General features: G+C 41.6%; 2 protein-coding genes across 2 annotated transcripts; one reads left to right on the forward strand and one right to left on the reverse strand.

Annotated features, from left to right (window-relative positions):
• Window positions 1–4,692: 4,692 nt before the first annotated feature.
• rpl36 (ribosomal protein L36) lies at window positions 4,693–7,354 on the reverse strand. Its single transcript, XM_005812880.2, has 4 exons — window positions 7,289–7,354; window positions 6,498–6,592; window positions 6,246–6,380; window positions 4,693–4,816 (listed from the first exon to the last, which is right to left on the reverse strand). The coding sequence occupies exons 2-4, from the start codon at window positions 6,588–6,590 to the stop codon at window positions 4,727–4,729; spliced, it is 318 nt and encodes a 105-aa protein (XP_005812937.1). The 5' UTR covers window positions 6,591–6,592; window positions 7,289–7,354; the 3' UTR covers window positions 4,693–4,726.
• A 413-nt stretch (window positions 7,355–7,767) lies between these two features.
• Window positions 7,768–21,247, forward strand: lmnb2 (lamin B2). Its single transcript, XM_005812881.3, has 13 exons — window positions 7,768–8,202; window positions 9,045–9,181; window positions 10,354–10,510; window positions 11,946–12,071; window positions 12,945–13,043; window positions 13,944–14,015; window positions 14,089–14,214; window positions 14,431–14,651; window positions 16,924–17,161; window positions 17,233–17,340; window positions 18,225–18,344; window positions 18,452–18,532; window positions 18,730–21,247. Exons 1-13 carry the CDS (start codon window positions 7,984–7,986, stop codon window positions 18,763–18,765), a joined length of 1,740 nt encoding a protein of 579 aa, XP_005812938.1. The 5' UTR covers window positions 7,768–7,983; the 3' UTR covers window positions 18,766–21,247.
• Window positions 21,248–21,335: the final 88 nt, after the last annotated feature.

Consider the following 21,335-nt stretch of genomic DNA (forward strand, 5'->3'; position numbering starts at 1 on the left):
AGATCTTACGTGGGAAAGTTATTCCACCTTGATGTTTCATGGTGAATAGCCATATTTGAGGCTTGGCCACCCCCACATGCTTTGACATAGAAAAATTCCTTTGATAACTTTTGACCTTCAAAATCTCAAGTTTGTGCTGACTGAGTTTGAAGCCTGGATCTTGAAAGCAGTAGGAGGAGAAATGGACATGATGGTGGATTCGATCCAAAATGGGTGAATTCTTGTTGGGTTTGGACCATGGCTCCAAGAGAATTTTTAGTAGGTCCTGACAAGATACACATATGTACCAAGTTTCATAATTCTGGGATAAAGCATGGCTTTATTTTATTTTTATATTCTAGGGGGAATTATTAATCCCTCCACAGCGACCTCCCCTCCACCCCCAATAGTGTGTGTGGGGGTGGGGGTGGACGGACAAGGATCGATCTCAGTGCATTTGGTGCAGCGCAGTCAAAACATGAGGAATCTAGAGCCAAACGTATGGCAGCGCAGTGACTTGTTACTTGCCACGCCGCCACGACCACACCCTCCACTGAAAACTCTTGGCGCTTTAAAGCAAGTGAAACCAACTTGTTATTTGTTATATGACACAAGGTTATCTTGATTAGGTCAAGAGAGCCAGAGATGGTGCTTCCTGCTCCGGGGCTTAGATGACGTCAGACAATTACGACATAGGATCCTCAGGGATCCAACCAGGATCACTCATGCCAAGTTTGGTGCCAATTGACTGTTTTATGTTAAAGTTATAGCGTTTCGTTTGTTTTGGCGAGTACGCCAAGTTTGCGTACTTCGGGGGGTGGGAGGGGTTATCTATCGAGTTTCAGATCTCTGAGACCTACGGTTTCCCCTATCTTACGTTAAGGGCGCTGTGGAGTAGTTTGGCCACGCCCACTTGATTACACCGGAATCCGAAAATTTTTCTTGGGGGCCAATTTTGGTGAGTTTTTGAATATGATAAAGCCTCCAAAGGCTGCGCGAAGTGGCGGAAAAATAATTTTAAAAAATCGAGAAATCTTGCTAAAACAATAGGCCTTGCCTTCACCAGCGCTTCGCTGCTCGGGCCTAATAATTATCATCCCAGCTCAAACCCACCTGAATCAAATGGCCGGATTTCCTCACCATGCTAACCGGGCACGATAACTCCAGAACCTGCTGAGCACTGCTGATTTAAATCATTAGGTGCAGCTCTGAAGGCTGTAACATGCATGGATGCAACATTTTTCTTTACCAACTCGTTTGAGCAGTCTGGTAGACTGCTGCCCTCAAACTTCATGAAGACAGAAGATTAAGACAATGTTACACCAAAATACTTGACAGCTAAAACATTTTTTTCCCCATTTTTTTCTCCGAAAACTTTTTGCGGCGCTAGTGGCTCGTATTTTTTGCGACACTAGGCCAGGGTTTCTCAATTCCGGTCCTCAGGCCCCCTGCCCTGCATGTTTTAGGTGTTCCCTTCTGCTACACACCTGGATTGAATCTGTGGGTCATCAACAGGTTTCTTGATGGTCATGCAATCATTTGAATCAGCTGTTCTGGAATAGAGGCACATCTAAAACATGCAGAGCAGGGGGGCCTGAGGACTGGAATTGAGAAGCACTGCACTAGGCAGACAGTAGTGATGGGCTATCTGAAGCTCAGTGTTGTATAGTAACGAAGTAAAAATACTTCACTACTTTACTTAAGTATATTTTGGAGTACTTCATACTTTCCTCGAGTATGAAAATTTTTGATGACTTTCAGTTTTACTTCACTATATTTCTGAACTTAATTGCGTACTTTTACTCTGATACATTTTCAATGTGTGGTTTAGTTACTCTTTACAAAAAAGCGAGAGAGAGAAACGCAAGTGTTTTGACCCCACCTACTGATTGACTGCAACAAAGTCGGTAGCCTGCTTGCCTGGGCTTGTTCATCACCACCAATAGGATACACCTGTTTCGCTTCTCCCATTAAACACAAAGCAAGTGTCGCAATCAGCAGCAGCCACATGGAGGAGGAGACGGAGACCACAACGACTGCAACTACGTCGGCCACGGCTCCAGGGGAACCACCAGCTGGTGATGAGAGCCCATGGCCTTATTTAAACACAATACACTCTTTCGTGGGTGTTAAAGATTCGTCGTACCGCATGCAGTGTATGTTATTCCTGCCCGAAGATGTGGAAATTCTATCTTACAAAAACTCCCCGTCCAACTTGAAGAAACACATCGAGGTAACGTCTTATGAAATGGTTATAATCCTCCTGTTTCAGTAACGATAGCTTGGTCACTAGGCACTATTGTGAAATCTTGAGCATAACGTTACCTGTATAAATGAACTTTGTTTGGCATTGTTTCAGTTCCACACGTGGTGTATTTAGCTGAGGCCTAATGTTGACTGTAGCAGGCTACCTAGACTCCTCTGTTCAAGGGGGGACAGAAGCCATAGCGATAGCAATTTAGACTAAATTTAACGAATATAGGAAAGGCATGCACGTTCAAAACCACAAACCATTAACATGTGCTACTCTTTAAAACTGGAACAATTTATTAGCAGGTTTAATTTTGCCTGCACTTGGTTGTGTACATTATTTTAAGTGTATTTGACAAGTTTACCAAAATATAAAAAATGTCATTCAAACTGCATTTGCTTTGTTTTACTTTTTACTTGTACTTTTCATTACATTACTTGAGTACATCCATTTTTACAGTAATTTCCATACTTAAGTACAAGAAGTTTCAAATACTTTAAGACTTTAACTCAAGTAACATTTCAGTCAGTGACTTGGACTTTTACCAAAGTCGTATTTTGGAGAGGTACTTATACTTTTACTTGACTCTGAGATTTCAGTACTTTATACAACACTGCTGAAGCCAGGCTTCGAGGCTTGTACCGAGTAATAAGGGGGCGTGTCCGATGAAGCCCCGCTTCGAGGCTTGTGTGGTCTTGTTGAAAACCACGTGACTGGCAACAAACGAGGCCTCTCATTGATTGGTCACGTGACTGCTTCATTTTGCGTGTCGGTTTTCAAAATAAAGGCGTGATGAGCCGCTGCTTCTCGAATTATTGTATTTGATCGCATCAGGGGAGGATTTGTCTTCAGCAGTGGCCGAAATAAAAGGAACCGTTTATAGTTCACGTGTATTAATGATTTTGATGATGGCACTCATCAAAATGTAATGTTTGTTATTGATTTTCTCAATTGATTATATTTTATGACATTATATTTGTGTTTTTTAATATGTAAAGCACTTTGAAACTGCAATGTTGTTCTCCAAATGGTTGTGAATACAGCCCAAAAAATCATTGGCTGCCCTCTCCCCTCACTGGAGGACCTGCACAGCGACCGCTGTCTAAGAAAAGCACAACACATCACAAAGGACACTTCTCACCCCGGACCTTCTCTGTTCACACTGCTGCCTTCAGGCAGAAGATACAGAGCAACCAGAACAAGAACCAACCGTCTCAGAGACAGTTTCTACCCGATAGCAATAACAAAACTAAATGCAATCAAAAACAACCATTAATCATCATAAATGATGTATGTGAGAATGTTCCTCCATTCTGTTCTTATTTATTAGTATTTTTGTGTGCGTTTTTTTCTTTTTTTACCAGTTATTTGTTATTTCCTTGTGAATTGTGAGTTATTTTTTGTTTTTAAGCATATGCACTGACTGATGGCACTTTTAAAATTTCGTTGTTCTTGTGACAATAAAGATTTATCTATCTAAAAATGTGCTACACAAATGAACTTGATTGAAAAGGAGCCAGTGAGGAGAAATAATATGACATCTACGAATACTTTGAGATGATCATTCACAAGGTTCTTAAATAAAAAATAATTAAACCCTTCACCTCCAAAATTCTCACCTTTTTAAAAGTTCCACTTCTTTGTTCTGGAAAAATATATTAGTCTTGAACAGCAGAAACAGACTAACGCTGTTGGAAGAGTAAAATTCTGGCCTGATGAGTAAAAATATAAGGGATCAGATCAGAGAGCCAATAGGAATCCAAGAAAAAGAGAACTTTTGAAGAATTTTAGTTTTTAGGAGGTAAATCAAAACTCAAAGAGTACTGTCTGCCCCAACAAGCACCGCACTCCGAGTACACTAAAACAAATGTCTGTCAAATCAGTCGATGACAAAACAGCCACTGACAGTCAACATATACCAGGATTGACTACAAGTCATTTTAATAACTAAAAAAGATGAGTTAAGTAGGATTTAATTGACTCTCCTGTTACCAAACATGAGTTTGACAAAAAGTTTTGACAATATTGCATGTACTAATTGTTTTTAAATATGTCTGTCCGAGTGACAAGGCTGTCACAGCTTGGACTGCAGATGTCACTAGTGAGAAATGAATGAACCACCGAGTAAGAAACCTTTGGGCAAAGCAATGGGCCGGAAGCTTTATTGCTTCCCGAGGCTTCATTTGGCCATCACTAGCAGACAGGAAAGAGGGCGAGGAGAGGACATGCGGTAAAGGTCGACGGACCGGGAGTCGAACCCGTGACGTCCGCGTCGAGGACTAAGGCCTCCAAACGTGGAGCGTGCTAACCACAGCACACCCTTGCTAAAGCATTTCTACGAAACCTTCAGAATTCCTTGAGTGAAAGCATTAAAGGTCATCACCTGGATAGCACAACCTTTACACAGTGGTTTGACCCAGATCATAGATGCCTCCACCATTAAAAGACAAAAAACAGAACCATGAGTTTGTACTGAACAAGCTTTTATTAGGCGAGTTACTCTTTCTTGGCAGCAGCCTTCCTCATGGCTGCCAGGACGTTGCTCAGCTCCTCTCTCTTCCTCTTGGCCCGGATGTGTGTGCCAATCTGAAAATCAAGAGATAATGTTTTTTATTTTTGTACATTATATTTAGTACCGGTATATGAAAAACAACACTCTCCATGACATTTTTTTGTTCAAGGTCAGGATCAGGACACTTGGATTTTTGAAGTCTAAACAAGTAATTGTTTTAGAAAATGATTCTATGCTGGTCAAAAGAGAAGATTACAATTCTTTTCATTTTCTGAAAGGCCACAACTTATAATGGCTTTGATAGGTTCATTCACATCTCAGTTAACTGGAGGAATAAGTTGGGATGCATTTTAACAGGCAACACACCCCAGACACACAGCTTCATATCTGTTAAGAATTAAACACTTATGGGTCTCTGCAAGTCTGCTACCTCCTTGGGTCCCCTTTCAAGATATCTGAGGTGTCATCTGCATGTGAAGTATCAATCAATCTTTATTTGCACAGGACTATTGCACACTGGAGAGTAACCAAATAAAATAGGCAAAATGGTGAAGTAAAAATAATGACAATAAAATAAGCAGTAAAAGCAGCAGCCAGCACACTGCTCAGGTCAGATGGGTTATGTGTCTCAGTGATGGAGATTCTGGGGTCAATAAAGATCAGAGGAAAAGCTAAAGGCCTCCTAAAGATGCTACAGTGCATCCCCAAAGTCTTCACAGCACTTCACATTTTCCACATTTTGTTTACTCCAAATTGTATTAATATCTTTCCTTCAAATTCTACAGAAATGTTGTGTTTCCAATGGTACGTTTCACTCTAGCCGGTTAATGTGCAGCTCAGTTCTACCCCAGAGACACTGTACTCTGTAAGAAGTGAATGATGTGTAGGGAAAGAATGGACTGTTTTCTGCTTCACTGATAATCATCACAACTAAAACACACACACTACAACCAGGAAACTGAAGGCACTAAGGCAGGCAATAGTACCTAAAAACAAAATGTAAAGCGTTTCATTTCTCTAATCAAATTTTCTTCATGCATATTTGAAATAGTTTATAAACAGAAAGGTAATGCGGTAATACAGGTGGTCCAACAAATACACACCTGGCTTATCAGAGAAGAGTACACTGCTAAAACAGCTGGGACTGTCCATGAGCAGATGTGCAAAAATAAACTGCTGTATATATGATGTCAAACATGACCTTAAGATGCAGTGATGCCACAGTAGTGAATCTACATTGTTGGCTGAATTTCAAACCAAAATTAAGACAAACAACACTGATAAAATGATAAAAATGGTCTAAACACTATTGGTATAAAATCAAGAGTGCCCTTACTGTTATCATCTAAATAGATAGCACGTAAAATTCTGAATTGGAACATTTATGATACTGATGAAGTGTCTTTTAGGAATGTAGGTGACAAAAATGGAAAAAAAAAAAAAAAAAAGAAAAGACAACATTACTGCTGTCCTGTCTGAAGCAGCCAGGACAGCCCTTCTCACCCTCTTCTTGATGAACTTCAGAGCTCTCTTGTCCTTGGACACCTTCAGCAGCTCCATTGCTCGCCTCTCATACGGAGCAAAGCCACAAACTTCACGGATCGTGTCCCGAATAAACTTGCTGTGTTTAGTCAAACGCTGCAACGTAACACCCAACTGTCAACTTCAAACTAAATCAAAAGCACATTTGTGGAAAAGTATAGCTTTTAAAAATTTAACATGGCCTGCTTCGTATGCAGAGAAGCAGATACTTACCCCACGTCTGCGGCTGTGTTTTGGAGCAGTAACATTTTTGGTTACTGGATGACCTTTGTTGAGGCCAACAGCCATGGGATAACGAATAGCCATGTCTGCAAAAGACCACGTGGAAACATCAAAATAAAACACTTAATGAGGGAAAGGACAGCGCTAAACATGAGCCAAATATAGTCGAGCAGCTTGTGGTATATGCTATGTGGTTTCTAAAGAAAAATAACAGACTCACCGTTTTGATGCACCACAGTTTTAATGTCACAACTCTAATGGAAGTCAGACTTGTGACATATTCTACTTAGAGGCATGCCTCTGGTAAGGATAAGAGGCATTGTCTGCCTCTTATCACCTCAGCATCCGTAATGAACTCCAGGTAGCAGTAGAAACACGCTACTGGGCCTGTGTTCATTATCTCACGCCGTGTCCAAAGTCAAAGTTCCTAACACGCGTCGACAATGTGAGTTAATTCAACTGGTTTGCAGAACACCAAAGAGTCATGTTTTCCGATTAGCCTCTTTACTCGACACCTGTTCATATGGGTTTAATTTGAACCTCAAATAATTCTGAGATCCCTCTGTTAGAGACTTGCTGTCCCGGTATGCTAGCCAAGCGCTACCGAATATAGTGCCAAGTTAAAAAGCTAACGCTTCCTGAAATATTACGGTGCAATATTACACAGAAATAATTAACAGAGTTCATGATTGTGTTTGAACAAAATGGATAAACAAAAAAGGGAAGGATGGCAAAGATTTGAATAAGATTCTAGCCACTACTCAGGCATTACAGTAACTTACCTGCTGTCTAGAATGGCGCTCAAACCGGAAGGACTGGTGATGGGAAAAGGCGGGGCATAAGCGGGCTCCCGTAGGGAAGCAGTAATATTAGCGCCCCCCGGTGGCTTGGAAGTACCGTGGGATATCGGCGAGTTTCAAAACCCGTAAAAATATGTTTTTCTATACCAACAATTAGAGGAACGTGTTCTTTCTATGTAGGAACAAAATTCCATATATTCCCACAGACAATAAAGTCATGTTGTAATTTAAATGTCACACTTAGAAGAGTTGGGGAAGCTTCTGCTATATATGTGAAATGTAAATATTATGCTGTATATTATATTACAGCTCCTTAAATCTATTACTTATTGAGATTTTGGGGGTAAACAGGGATTCCACCTCCAGTGCACACATAGTTCAATAAACAGAAAAAAAATTATATATTTTTATAAAGATATTTTTGGCGCCTCATTTTTTCTCCCATCATACCTTGCAAAACCGGAAACGCCCTCTGCTTTTGGCGGGGTGTCAGCCATCTTGGAATCACATCACCGTGTGGAGCGAGGCTTTCCTGTTTCACGCTGCTGCAGCCCATTGATTGCTTTTCTTTGGTGCATCTAGAAAAACCGTTCCTCAGATTCCAACTGAAACCAGCAGACAACGCTCGGTTTTCTGTCTTTTAACTTCGTAGTGAAGCAAACTCAGGATTGATCGCCATGGCGACTGTTCGCGTTACTCCAAGCCGAGAAACTGGTCGGCCAGCGGCCTCTACGCCTCTGTCCCCCACCAGGATATCCCGCCTACAGGAGAAACAAGACCTGCAGCACCTCAATGACCGGTTGGCCGTTTACATCGACCGTGTCCGGTCGCTGGAGCTGGAGAATGACCGATTGATGGTCAAGGTGTCTGAGAAGGAGGAGGTTACTACCAGAGAGGTGGGTGTAAGGAAGCTACCGCTGCCCGCGGCTTTGCTTTGACAAAACAGCTGAATGAGAAGCAAAGAGGCGCGATTAACTGTGTAACTGTCGGTTAGAGGGGAGCGTTGGTCGGATGCAGGATGGGCTGGATCTTTGTGGTGCTATTGATCAGGAAATCCAACTGGTCCTCAAACAGAACTGTTGGTCATTGTGCCCAGTTGCTGTTCCTGATTTCAGCCTTAGTGATCACCATGAGAACGGGGACCGAGTGAGCTTGGTGTTTTATCAATGAGAGCCAGCCTGCCCACTCTGACGGGGATTTAACAAACTTCAACAAATCTAGTAACAAGTAATGCTGTAAAAACTAAAATAAATTGTGGAGGTGCTTATTGTTTACCTTCAGTTACCATGGACACATTGGTTTGCTATTCGCAAATGTATCTCTTATAATGATCAGCAGACTGGTTCTTGTTGAACAGGTTGCATAGTTGTGTTGTGTTGTTAATGGTGGACACAGTGGGTCCTTTGCTCCTGTCAGGCTGCCTGTAAAGGTGCCTGAGCTAAAGGGAGAGACCTGCTGGTGTCCTCCAGAGAGGATGAAGGGTTTCCTGGGAGGATGGATGGACTCATGGTCAGCTGACTCCAGCATGCACCACAGAATGCTGGCCTATAGTTCTGTTGGTCGGAGAATTTCAAATAATGTTTCACATTCATGTTTAGAATTTCTCTACAAAGACATGAAAGTGTTATTGGGAGTTATTGATTAAACATAACTCCCATTTTACCTTATCTCATCTGTTCTATTCCTGGTAGATTTGCCTGACAGAGCTGCTTCACTGCTGCTGTTTTCTGTGTTTTAGGTAACAGGCTTGAAGGCTCTGTATGAGGCAGAGCTGGCTGATGCTCGGCGGGTTCTGGATGAAACGGCTAAAGACAGAGCCAGGCTTCAGATCGACCTGGGGAAGGTCCAGGCTGACCTGGATGAAGCCACCCGGAGGCAAGTGAAGACCTGCTGCAGCGTCCTAAGGGAAGACATGCAGTAACACTGGGGAATAGTGTGATGATTGTATGGCTTGTGATAAAGACATATCTGAACAGTGTTGATGTCTTTCTGCTTTGGTATATTCCAAGCACAGAGTCCATGCAGTTTATCTAGTAACTCTTATCTTTGTCCCAACAATCTGGTAGAACTGGAAAAGTTGCATCTGCTGTTTGAGAGATCCAGATGCCCTATAAACATATTCTGCTGTATTAAACAGTGAGCAGCACCAAATACACGTACAGCTCCAAAAATAAGAATATTTTGAAAACGTTTAATATTTGCTGTTCCTCATATTAGAAGCGAAAATTCATCACAGCGCATTTATTTCAAGCTTTTATTTCTTGCAATTTTGATCCTTATGACTTAGAGAATGAAAATGTAATGTGTTTATATTAGAGCTACAGCTAATGATTATTGTAGTAATAGTTTATTCTGATGATGAGTCAATTAATCAGATAAAAAATTGGCTGCACATTAGGTAGATTTCTTATTTAACTACTTTATAATGCTAAAAATACTTGCAAATGCAAATAAACAAATAATGTAATTCCTCTTTTTAATGAAACAGTAAACAATTTATTTTCTAAAATGCAATAGCAGCATTCCAACATGTGAAAACCTCAGCTCTTTCTGCTGGACTGAACATAGTGTAGAGCTGACATGGGGATTTTTTTTTTGGATTAACTCAACTGGACAGCCTAATAAGAGATTATATTTATTCATTCATGTATTTTACAAAATTGGAACCAGGTGAAGCTAAAATTGCTACTTGAGGAGTTCTGGGTGTAACATATTAACAGACGATGTTTTTATTCTAACTGAAAACGTTTTATTTTTTTAATAGTTTTGGCTTACTAACTGCTCTGACTGGATTGTTTCAGCAAATTTTCTTTTTTGAGTCTGTATAGTCCAACCAACAATTAACTAATTACTAAATTAGGCAATGATTAACTACACTAATGTGTTGACTTTATACATAAACTAGGGCTTCAGCCAATGTATATCTGTATGCATGGTGACACTGTGTGCAGCTCTTTTTGAGTTGATTGTGAACATTTGAGCGTTCTGAGTGAAGGTCTGTGTGAGCAGAGGAAGTTATCTTTAACACCCTTTTTTTTTGCTCTCAGTTCCAAAAAGAAGGACAGCGATCTGGCTGCGGCACTGTCCAGGGCAAACGGGCTGGAAGGGCAGCTGAATAAGAGCGAAGCAACTCTTGCCACTGCTTTGAGTCAGAATGCTGCACTCATTTCAGAACTTGCTGATGTAAAGAACCAGCTGGTGAAGGTAGGTACTGTATGGGTCTCTGCTAATAACAGCTATGGAGTAAAACTAGAGAGTGGTGAGCTGATTGACAGCGGGGGCCCAAGCCTCCAGGTAGGTTCTGGTCTGGTCTGGTAGATGCTCACTCTCTGTAGCCTTCTTGGAATGGCCGCTCTCCTAGTTTCAGTGGAACATTCTGGGACTTCAGTCATCAAATTGCTCAGAGGATTTAAGAGCTCATGACACCTACCTTGTTCTGTTAGACTTCATCATGGCCACATTGACAAATGTTTGAGCCAGAACTTTAATGTAATTTTTATTTTATATAATTTTTTTTATTACACTGAGTTTTTTCTGTGTTATTGGAGTCTCATTGAAAATGAATTACGTGTATAAAGTTGAAAAACTCCAATAAATGTTTGTAGTTCCATCTCCAGATTGACCACTAAGGGTTGTGTGTCTGAGTGAGTTGGTTTTATCTACCTGAACCAGGGCCGAGCCCATCTGTAGCCAACAGGAAAAGTCAATGCTGGTAGCCAACATTCAACCCAAAGGGAGCAGCATTGAGATGGTTTTAGACTAAATATTTAAGAAGGAAGGGCTGCACAATGGTGCAGTTGGTAGAACTGTTGCCTTGCAGAAAGAAGGTCCTGAGTTCGATTCCCGACCTGGGGTCTTTCTGCATGGAGTTTGCATGTTCTCCCTGTGTATGCATGGATTCTCTCCGGGTACCCCGGCTTCCTCCCACAGTCCAAAAACATGCATGACTGTTAGGTTAATTGGTTTCTCTAAATTCTCCCTTGATGTGAGTGTGTGTGTGCATGGTTGTGTGTCCCGTCTTTGTGTTGCCCTGCGACAGACTGGCGACCTGTCCAGGGTGTACCCTGCCTCTCGCCCTGAACGTTAGCTAGAGATAGACACCAGCACCCCTCCTGACCCCACTAGGAACAAGGATGTACGGATAATGGATGGATGGATGGATTTAAGAAGGAAACAAATTTATACAAAAATGTCACTGAAACAAAAGATAGAACCCTTAAGGTCCAATTGGCATAATTTTTCTGTAAAAAAAAGTCTGATTTAGGCTAATTCTTGTTTAAAATGTTGAACAACCAGCCAGTCAAATTGCATGAATGAGGTCAGGAAATATCTAAAGTAGAACTGAAAAAAAATCCATCCAGTTAGGAGTCAAAAATACTAAGAGGAAAGTAAGTACTTCATCCTGTGTATTACCATAGTTACCCAGTCCACACTAATATGTCATAGTCATAGAACAATATAGAACACTAGTCATGTAGTTAGAACTAAATTTTTCTTTTGCTTTTCCTACCGGACCAACCCCCATCTGTTCTCACTAGAACTTAATGATTCATCAACACTCCTCTCTAGCCCTCTACTGTTGGGCAACAGTTTTTTTTAACTTTTCACCTATAAAAATGCTGAATGTTGTGTCGTGCAGGCTGAAGATAGCCATGCTGTGGCCAAGCGGCAGCTGGAGGCAGAGACCCTGATGCGTGTGGACCTGGAGAATCGCTGTCAGTCGCTCAGTGAGGAGCTGGAGTTCAGAAAAAACATGTTTGAAGAGGTAAGTGTGAGCAGCACTAGTTCACGTTTTCTTCTTATTTAAACCATATTTGTTTTTAACAAGTGAAAGCAACAAACAAAACAAACTAAACAAAAGTTTAGGTACAGAAAGCAGAATGAACTAGATTTTCTGCATCAGTGACAGAATCCAGAAATTAAGACTTGTTTAAAACATCTAGCAGCATCTAGATAAGAACTGTCAATTGAAGATGAACGCATGGATGAGTTTCTCTAGATCTGGCTGAGACATTAGTCCTTTAATCCTGGAAAAATCCATTACTATTACATTACTTGAAAATGGTCTCAAAACAATCCTATTGTTTATTTACCACAGCTGTGTTAGATTATCTAATAGCAGCGGTAGCTAGTCTTCCAAAATAAACATCAAGCCTCTGTGTATAATGTATCCAACACACAGAGTGAGGGAAAAAAAGTGGTTTTGAGTCATTCTTTAATGGATTTTCTGCATTATTTTTACCTTTGCTTTGGCACCATGCACTAAATTAATAATACCTGCATCTCCAGGTTTCATTTGGTCAACAGAATCGCAGCAGCGTGGCTATAGATGGCAAATAAAAGTCTTTTTGTCCTTGAGCATTGTGGGCATGAGCAACATTTCCTGATGTAAACATGCAGGGAGATCACAGAGAAATTCAATTAAAAGGGTTCCAGATTTTATAATAGTTAATTTATCTAGTCAAAAAGCAGTGTAAAAATAAGAAGCGAACTATAGAAGTGGATGGAACCTGCTCACAGCAGACCCATGGCTCCTGACAACATAATGGCTATGGATTCAAGCTCCAACATTGCAGTCATATTGTAAAATGAAATTAATATTCTAGAATCAGGCGTCTGACAGTGTGTATCCCTTCAGGAGATGCGTGAGAGCCGCCACCGCCAGGAGCAGAGGATCGTGGAGGTGGACTCTGGAGTCAGGCAGGACTACGAGTCTAAACTGGCGCAGGCTCTGCAGGTAAGCACCTGGAGTAGAGAGGAACGAAACATTTAGGGAAGAACTCTAGTGAACAACTTTTTAGGACTATTTTCATGTTCTGTCTCACAAAACTTCTCCCATGACTGCTGCTGATTTTCTCATTACATTCTTACTAAACAATTTCCCAATGGAAATCAATAAAGTATATTCTATTCTATTTTATTGTAAACAGTCAGAGCTTAGGACGACTGTGTCTGAGGATAGCAGCAGCAACAGAAGAAGCTCTTGGAGGGGAACTGTGTGGCAGACGTTTCCTTCCTTAGACATTTTTCAGTTGCCAGGGAAGCGACCTTATAAGTGACCACTGGTGCTAACCCCTTCTAGAGGTTTGAACATGGAGTTCACCAGGTGATGATTGCCTGCTGTAGCCCATGACCCCACCCCGACCCCCAGCTGCTGACCAGAGCTTTTGCAAATCTCTGAAAATCAGACTGAGAGTCTGCATGGTTAACAACAGCCCCCTCTCCCCCCACTGCCACCCCCTTAGTGACTCTGTCTTTATATTTGGTGAAATTTGAGACAAAGAAAAGCAGCTTTGCAGCATTTCCGTGTATGAACAGTGAACAGCAGCAGCTCTGGTAAAACCTGAGAGAGGAAACATGAGGAGGAATGATGTGGGCTCAGCGAGGTTGTTTGGTTGTTTATACCACTGCTTAATTTTCCCATCAATGCTGGACCTCTTTTACTCCATAATGACTCTCAAACTGAGCTGCTGGTTAAATGCTGAAGTGTTGCAATTAGCTGCAGGTCTGAGCAGACTGTTGGAACAGAACGCTGAGCTGACTCCCAACTAATACAACAGTGTAGGATGAGGAGTTTGGTAGTGAAACGTGTTAACATGCAGAACCTCAAGGCAGCGTGTTTGTGTGATTTGTCTAGGACCTGAGGAAGCAGCATGACGAGCAGATTTCTCTCTATAAGGAGGAACTGGAGCAAACCTTTAAGGCAAAGGTAACGTAGTAGTCAGCGTTCAGCCTGCTCAGTGGAGTCCTGAGCCACAGTGTTAGTGTTGGTCTGCTTCCAGCTGGAAAACGCCAAGATGTCGTCAGAGTTCAACGACAAGGCCATGGGCGCGGCCCGCGAGGAGCTGCAGGAATCCCGAACCCGAATGGAGAGCCTGGGCTACCAGCTGGCCGCACTGCAGAAACAGGTACGCTTCACCTCCACACACACACACACACATACACACACACAGTGTATCCCCTTGTGGGGACCAGGATGCGGTCCCCATAATGTAGTATGTGTCAGGAAAATTGTCCCCACTAGGTATTACAAACAAACGCACACACACACACACACATTGCAACAGGCCAGCGATGGGTTCTCCTCCCAGGCTGCGGTGTTAAGGAACTGGCTGTGCTTGCAGGTGTCGGCCTCAGAGGACCGCATCAGAGAGCTGGAGGACATCCTGTCTGCAGAGCGCGACAAGCACCGGCGTGCTGTTGAGGCCAAGGAGCAGGAGATGACCGAGCTGAGAGAGAGAATGAATGCTCAGCTCAGCGAATACCAGGAGCTGCTGGACGTCAAGCTGGCTCTGGACATGGAGATCAACGCATACAGGAAGCTTCTGGAGGGAGAAGAGCACAGGTACTGGAATACACAATATCTGCAAAAAAAGATTATTCCTCCAGGAAGAAACAAATGGCTTCTATCTGAATATTTGGCCTAAAGGGACTGAGAGGTTGCAGCAGCTCACCACTGCTTCATGCTGGATGAGCTCACTTCCTGTTTGGCTCACCAGAAACCCATCTGATCTTCCTCTGCAAAGGTCTGGCAGTTCAGCCAGCTAAATTTCTCTCTGCCCCCCTTGTTACTAGGCCTGTCACGATAAACAATAAATCAATTAATCGCACGATAAATTAAAACTATCGACCTCATTTTAATTATCAGCTTTATCGTTTCTTCCGGCCTTTTTCTCTTTCTGTTGATTACACTGAATGAAAAAAGGCTCAACTCCGGTGCTCTCCACTGACCTCTCCCTTCCTCATTTCCTTAGTGTAAAGCCCAGCGCACACTACACGATCTTAGATCTGTCGGCCGATTGTCGGCCCATTTTCAAAACCTGAGACCGCAAACTAGTAGACAGAAATCCTAGGTATAACTGTTCGATGGGGTTCGGTCCTGCTGTGTGGTGTCCAACAATGGGCACAAAATAATGGCTACAAGTTCAGTGAACTAATTTTAAAACCAGCATTAATCAATGCTTTACTACAATCTACCTGCAATGCATGTGGCTAGTGTCAACGTAAAGTCCTGACTGAATGAAAATCATTACAACCTATTTATGTCACGTTAAGGAAGAACAGCTGAAAAGTTACCGGGTTTATCAACTGCGGTAGCAATTTCACTCCAATTCCTCCTCTTGTCATTTCTATATTCTTTGCACAAAATGTTGAATAAACATTAATGTTGTTTCCACATATCATCTCCAATGTCAGCTGGACTTGGGGTTGCCAGGTGTCAGCTGTTTGGGATTCCCCTCTATAATTTCCCCTCAGATAGCACTGAGGAGAATCTGCGCTTTCTGATTGGCTACCTGTTACATTCAACAGGCTGCCTTAACTCTCCCAGTCAGGGAAAACCCCTGATTTAGATCAAGTGGCCACAACGATCTACCCTAACACACCATAAACTACAGGATGATCGGTTACGAAATCGCAAGCGACAATCTTAGAACGCCCAACGTTCTAAGATTGTCGTAAGGGGAAAATCGGGGCCAAAAATCATGTAGTGTGAACTATTGCATCAGTCGGGGCGTGGCGTAGTGGTTAGCGCGACCCATATTTGGAGGCCTTGAGTCCTCAACACAGCCGTTGCGGTTCGACTCCCGGACCTGACGACATTTGCCACATGTCATCCCCTTTCTCCTTCCCCGTTTCCTGTCAGCCTACTATCATATAAGGGACACTAGAGCCCACAAAAGACCCCCTGGAGGGGTAAAAAAAAAAAAAAAAGATAGTCGATGTGCCCGTCTTCTCTATTTAAATCGAATTATTACTGAAGGGTATTAAAAAAGAGGATCATTTAATGCTAGCTTTGGATAAAACGTTTGGCTCCTTCTTCCTCTTTAATTTTTCCCGGGATCCTCGGCGAGCGGCGTTCTCCGTGGGCGACTTAATGGAGACTGAGAATCCATTTTATTTCTGTTTTTGGTTGTTTTGTTTATTTTGTTGATCAGTTACAGTGTTAAGTGTTCTTATAATAAAGTGTATCTTTCTTTGGCAGGAAATCGCATGCATTATTATGTAATTTCCATTAAATAAATGTAAAAAGGTCTTCAAACAATATTATCGTTTAATTATCGCAATAATTTTTGAGACAATCGCTCAGCAAAATTTGTTATTGTGACAGGCCTACTCATTACTCCTCTTGGCTGCACATGCTCAGTTAACTACTGTACAGTCACCCCACTGTTGCCAACTTAGGGATTTTTAGCTGTATTTAAATTATTCAGCTTGTTTTAATTTATCCTGCGATTAATTGATTTATTGCGACAGGCCCAGCCCCACCCAGCTCTGTCTGAGTGATTCTCATGGGTGTTTGTGGATTTCACAGAGCTGAATAACTGAACACAAGTGTTCACTGGAAGAGGCTAAGACATTCATCATGTGACCTCTGACCTCTGGGTTTTGGTGGTCCTGTGGGAGTTCTGCTCAGAGGCCTCTTCTGATGTTCCTGGGGGCTCCTGGTGCATGATGGGATTGAAAGCTGCAGGGCCGACCAGAGTCATCAGAGTCAGCAGAAGGAAACATTAGGATTGAAAACTAACAACTTTTATGACTATAGGTGGTTTAATTGGTGACAAATGGTTTTGGTCTGCTGTGATTATTAAATAATAAACCATCATGCTTTTGTTCAGACTGAAACTGTCCCCAACCCCGTCGGCCCAAGTTACAGTTTCCAGGATATCGGGCTCGTCCTCTTCCCGTTCCTCCAAGAGGAAGCGAGGCGAGGTGGAGGCAGCCGACCTGTCGGAGTTGGCCAAGGGAGACGAGCAGCTGCTGGTGTCTGAGGAGGCCACGGCCAGCGGCGCCGTCACCATATCACCCACCGACATGGACGGAAATGCCGTCACACTCAACAACCAGAGTGAACAGGTGGGTTCCTGACACAGGATAGACCCACTGGGTAAGCGGTCGGGGCTTCACTGACACCTGGTGTGTTGCAGGACCAGCCTCTGGGCAACTGGAGGCTGAAGAGGCAGGTTGATGATGGAGAGGAGGTCATCTACAAGTTTTCCCCAAAGTTTGTTCTGAAGGCTGGCCAGTCCGTCACGGTGAGCTGAGCTGAACATGCTCAATTAGGAAGACAAAATGTTTCTCTGCCTGCTGTAGGCTGAGGAAACTGCTAGTAAACACAGAAGATCCAAACTAACCATTTTCCTAGTTTAAGGAAAAATTCAGATTCATAAACCACAAGAACAAATGTGCCCACAGGCCTATCACCATATCGCATTCTGCTGGACCATAAATTGCCCCAGAAGTTGTTGCAATAAATAATAATATGATTTGGAGACTATTTTCAAGTAATAGAATGGCAATGGCATAATATTGCAACAACACATTCTCAAAGATGAATAAACCTTAAATCCTAATAAACATTTCACACTTGAACTGGAAGATGTGCTAAATATATTAAATATATTAGGATATATATTTAGGATTAGGATATCTGTTTATTAGTCTGTTTCAAATTAATAAGCAGAAACTACAAATAAAACAAATTATGTGTCTGTAAAAAAAAAAGTCCTTCAAAAGATCGGCCAGTTGAGACCAAAACACCAGACTGAAGTATTTTATCATCCAGTTTTTGGTAGAAAGAGAGAAACCATCATGCAAACGAAAATGATTGAGTTTGTTTTATTTTATTATGTGATTAATTGATTTGTTGCAACAGGCCTATATACCCATAATACAATATTCTGCTATGCAATTTCTGCATAATGGAAGGAGAAACGGGTTTTGTTTGGTTTTGAATCTGAAATAAACATGGAGTTAATTATCCATCTCTGAAATTACATTAAAACAGCCAGTAAATATGAAGCATAGTGATTAACCAAACATGTCTGTCTGTAGCCAGCAGTGGTTTTCCTGTTTAAAATTAAACACAACCCACCCAAGTAAACCATAATAGTGGACACATTGGTGGTTCTGCCCACAGGTGTGGTCTGCTGATGCAAGTGTGGCTCACAGTCCACCCACTGACCTGCTGTGGAAAAGCCAAGCTTCCTGGGGAACAGGAAGTGTCATCATCACCTCTCTGACCAACGTGGATGGCGAGGTAAAGATGTCCGACCCACCTCATGATTTCCATTTACTTCCTAAAGTGTGCTGGCAGTGTGTGCCGATGACAAACCAAGGGTCTTCATTGTTGTGTTGACTGAGCAGGAGGTCGCCCGCCGCAGCGTCACCAAGACTCAGGTGGAGGTTGAGAACGGAGATGGGACTGAAGAGGAAATGGCTCAGAAGGTGATTCTGTAATATGCGAAGCCTAAACGTGTTGCATGCATAGCCTGGTAGCCTTGGTAACCTTGGCTCTGAAGTGTGACCTGTTTCATTATTCATTTTTTGTTGTGGATTTTTTGTTTGCTACTTTTTCATCTTTTCTGACTTAATATTTCTGTTCTGTTTTCAATAAATGGACATCTTTGTGTTTTCCTCAACAGGTCAAAGTGTCATCTAGAGAGTGCGCCATCATGTGAAGTCCTCTGGTGATATTAAAGCCTTGGAGCTTCTCATCTCTTTACTCACTTTTTTATATGTATTTTTTTAATTGAAAGACACTCAGATGTTGTTCATCATCTGATGATGTTTTTGTTGGTCCAAGAAATCCTCCTCCGTATAGAAATGAGGTTTCTCTTCGACAGAATATAACCAGTGAAACCAGCGGGTCCAGAAGCAGTGTTCCAGTTGAACATCCCCTCATTAATTTCAGATTTAGTCCTAAATGAGTGAACATATTATTTTTAATGATTCTTTTTTGATCCTCTACAACTGACAGGAGGTCGAAACCTAAAAGACGAGCTGAGCTCAGCTCAGAGTTTTTCCTTTGAAAACAACATTTCCTTTCATCTCTTAAACACAAACACTTTTTAGATTTACATAAGTTAGAAGGAGGACAGATGGAATAATGCATAATGCTGTTTGCAGGGATTTGTCAGGTTAACATTTCCCTGCCATCAGTCCTCAATACATCCCTCTGTTATCTTTATCCTGTTACTTTTTCTGTCATTTATCCCAAATATAAATCAGTTCATTAGATGATCACCAAATTCAACATTTCTGTATGGAAATGCTTTTTAAGGTTTAGAATCTAGATATTAAAGCATGTATACCAATTCTAACTGGTGATAAATATAGATTTCTGCATATGGACAAACAGCTGGTGTAGAGTTGATCTTATTCAAACTCCATGTTAGTTTGAAATGAAAATGTCCAGAATGTATTTGCTGCCATTGACTGGTTTGTAGTGAGAGAAATGTATCCAGTGTGTGTTTATTTGGCTACATAGGAGCATGTGAAACACTAGGAGGAATGTTTGCCAGTTGTCAGTACAAGAACACGCAAATGTTTTTTTGTGTGTTTTTTTTTTAAATAATTTGTTTTAATAATTTTTCTAAAATCAGCTTTTTTTGCCCAGTTCTTAAGAGCACATAGGATGAAAGCAAGTACAGATTTTAAAACTCATATTTTCAGAATAAAGTTACTCGCAGCCATACATGATTAACTTTATTACTCGTGTAATAAAGTTACTCATGTAACTTTACCAGGCGGCTCCCCCTTCAACCCCCTGGTAAAGGGGGAGCTATATGTTGATCCTCTGGTTGCTATGGAGATAAAAACAGACAGTAAAATTCTGACCTGTTGCCTCCTCTTCCTCACATCAGCTCTTCCCTTCATCTCCAGTTTAGCAGCTTGTGTACCTTCAGGCCAGCTTAAGTCACTAACCATGATCACATGTAAGCTTTCTGTAGCTCAGTATGCTGTTGACTGGGAGCAATGGGACTGTGCATTTCCACTGTACATTCTCTGTAGGCTCACAGTAAGAGGCAGCCATGTTGGCCCCATGACACTAAGAGCATTTAGGAATGCCTTTGTCTTCAAACCCTTGGTTTTGGGTGTTTTGGACAATCTCCAGAAACATCTGCTGACACTAGGTTTGTCTTAAGGAAGACAAAGCTAGCATCGGCTGTCATACATCATCATCCCACGCTGGTTGGCCAGACACTGTCTTATTCTAAGCTACAAAACATCACAATGTCTGGAGGTTACCTAGTGGAGAAGACCACATGTCAGAACTATGGTGAGTTATTGCCTGTTTGTTTCCTGCCACTGACCAGGGATGACTAACATGTCTTCCTAGTGTCCTCTCCACCCTACGCTACATCAGAAGTTGATTGACTTTCAGAATAAATCACTTACTTTATTAAAAGGTCTTAGCATCAGTGATGAGCTGTGTTTGAAACAGTTTAAAGGACTGCCATTTCTCTTAGAGAAGAGAATCATGTTGGTCTATGTTTTCTCTCGCATCTGCTTGGTGTCAAATACCAAAGCAGCAACTTGCTTTAAACCCGGTCATCTCCAGTCCACAGCCATCGTAGATCCCTGGACAGGGAGCTCCTATGATGCAGTGATTAAAGTGATTATCATCCATACTAGTTACTGTAGTACATGAGAAATGTTTGATTTGGTTTGAGGTATTTTAGTAACTGACTTTTTCTTGTGTTGGAATGCTGTGCTTTATAATGTTAGCTTGGTTTTTATTCTTTTATTTTAAGTTTGTGATTTTGTAATAATTCTGTTGATATTTACTATGATAATTGAATTGGGAGTTTTGTGATTAACCGTTTGTAGATTGTTGAACCAGCACTGGTTCTGCTACATGTGAAGCAGAACCTGAACATGTAGCCATAGAGATATGAAAACTAGCCTGATCTGAGAACAGCAGCTTATTAGCAGAGCGCCACCACCTGGCTGCTGCACATGCTACAGTCTCTGGTAGATGAGTTCACGCTGACTGTTTTACATTAGATAATTAGATTTTATGGAGAAAATTTCAAGTCTCACATTTTAAGAGGCACATTTGCCTTTCATGTGAGATATGATATGACTAAACACCAATTCTTTTATCCATAATGACCTGGTAACCTACTTTTTTACATACAATAAAGATTTTACATTTCATTTATGGGATTACTTGTTTTTTGTATAAGGTTTCATAAAGTACTTGCAGGTTTTAGTCTAGATCAGTGATGAGAATACTGTACAATTC

The sequence above is a fragment of the Xiphophorus maculatus genome, chromosome 9, assembly GCF_002775205.1.
Source record: "Xiphophorus maculatus strain JP 163 A chromosome 9, X_maculatus-5.0-male, whole genome shotgun sequence".
In the NCBI taxonomy this organism is placed as follows: Eukaryota; Metazoa; Chordata; class Actinopteri; order Cyprinodontiformes; family Poeciliidae; genus Xiphophorus; species Xiphophorus maculatus.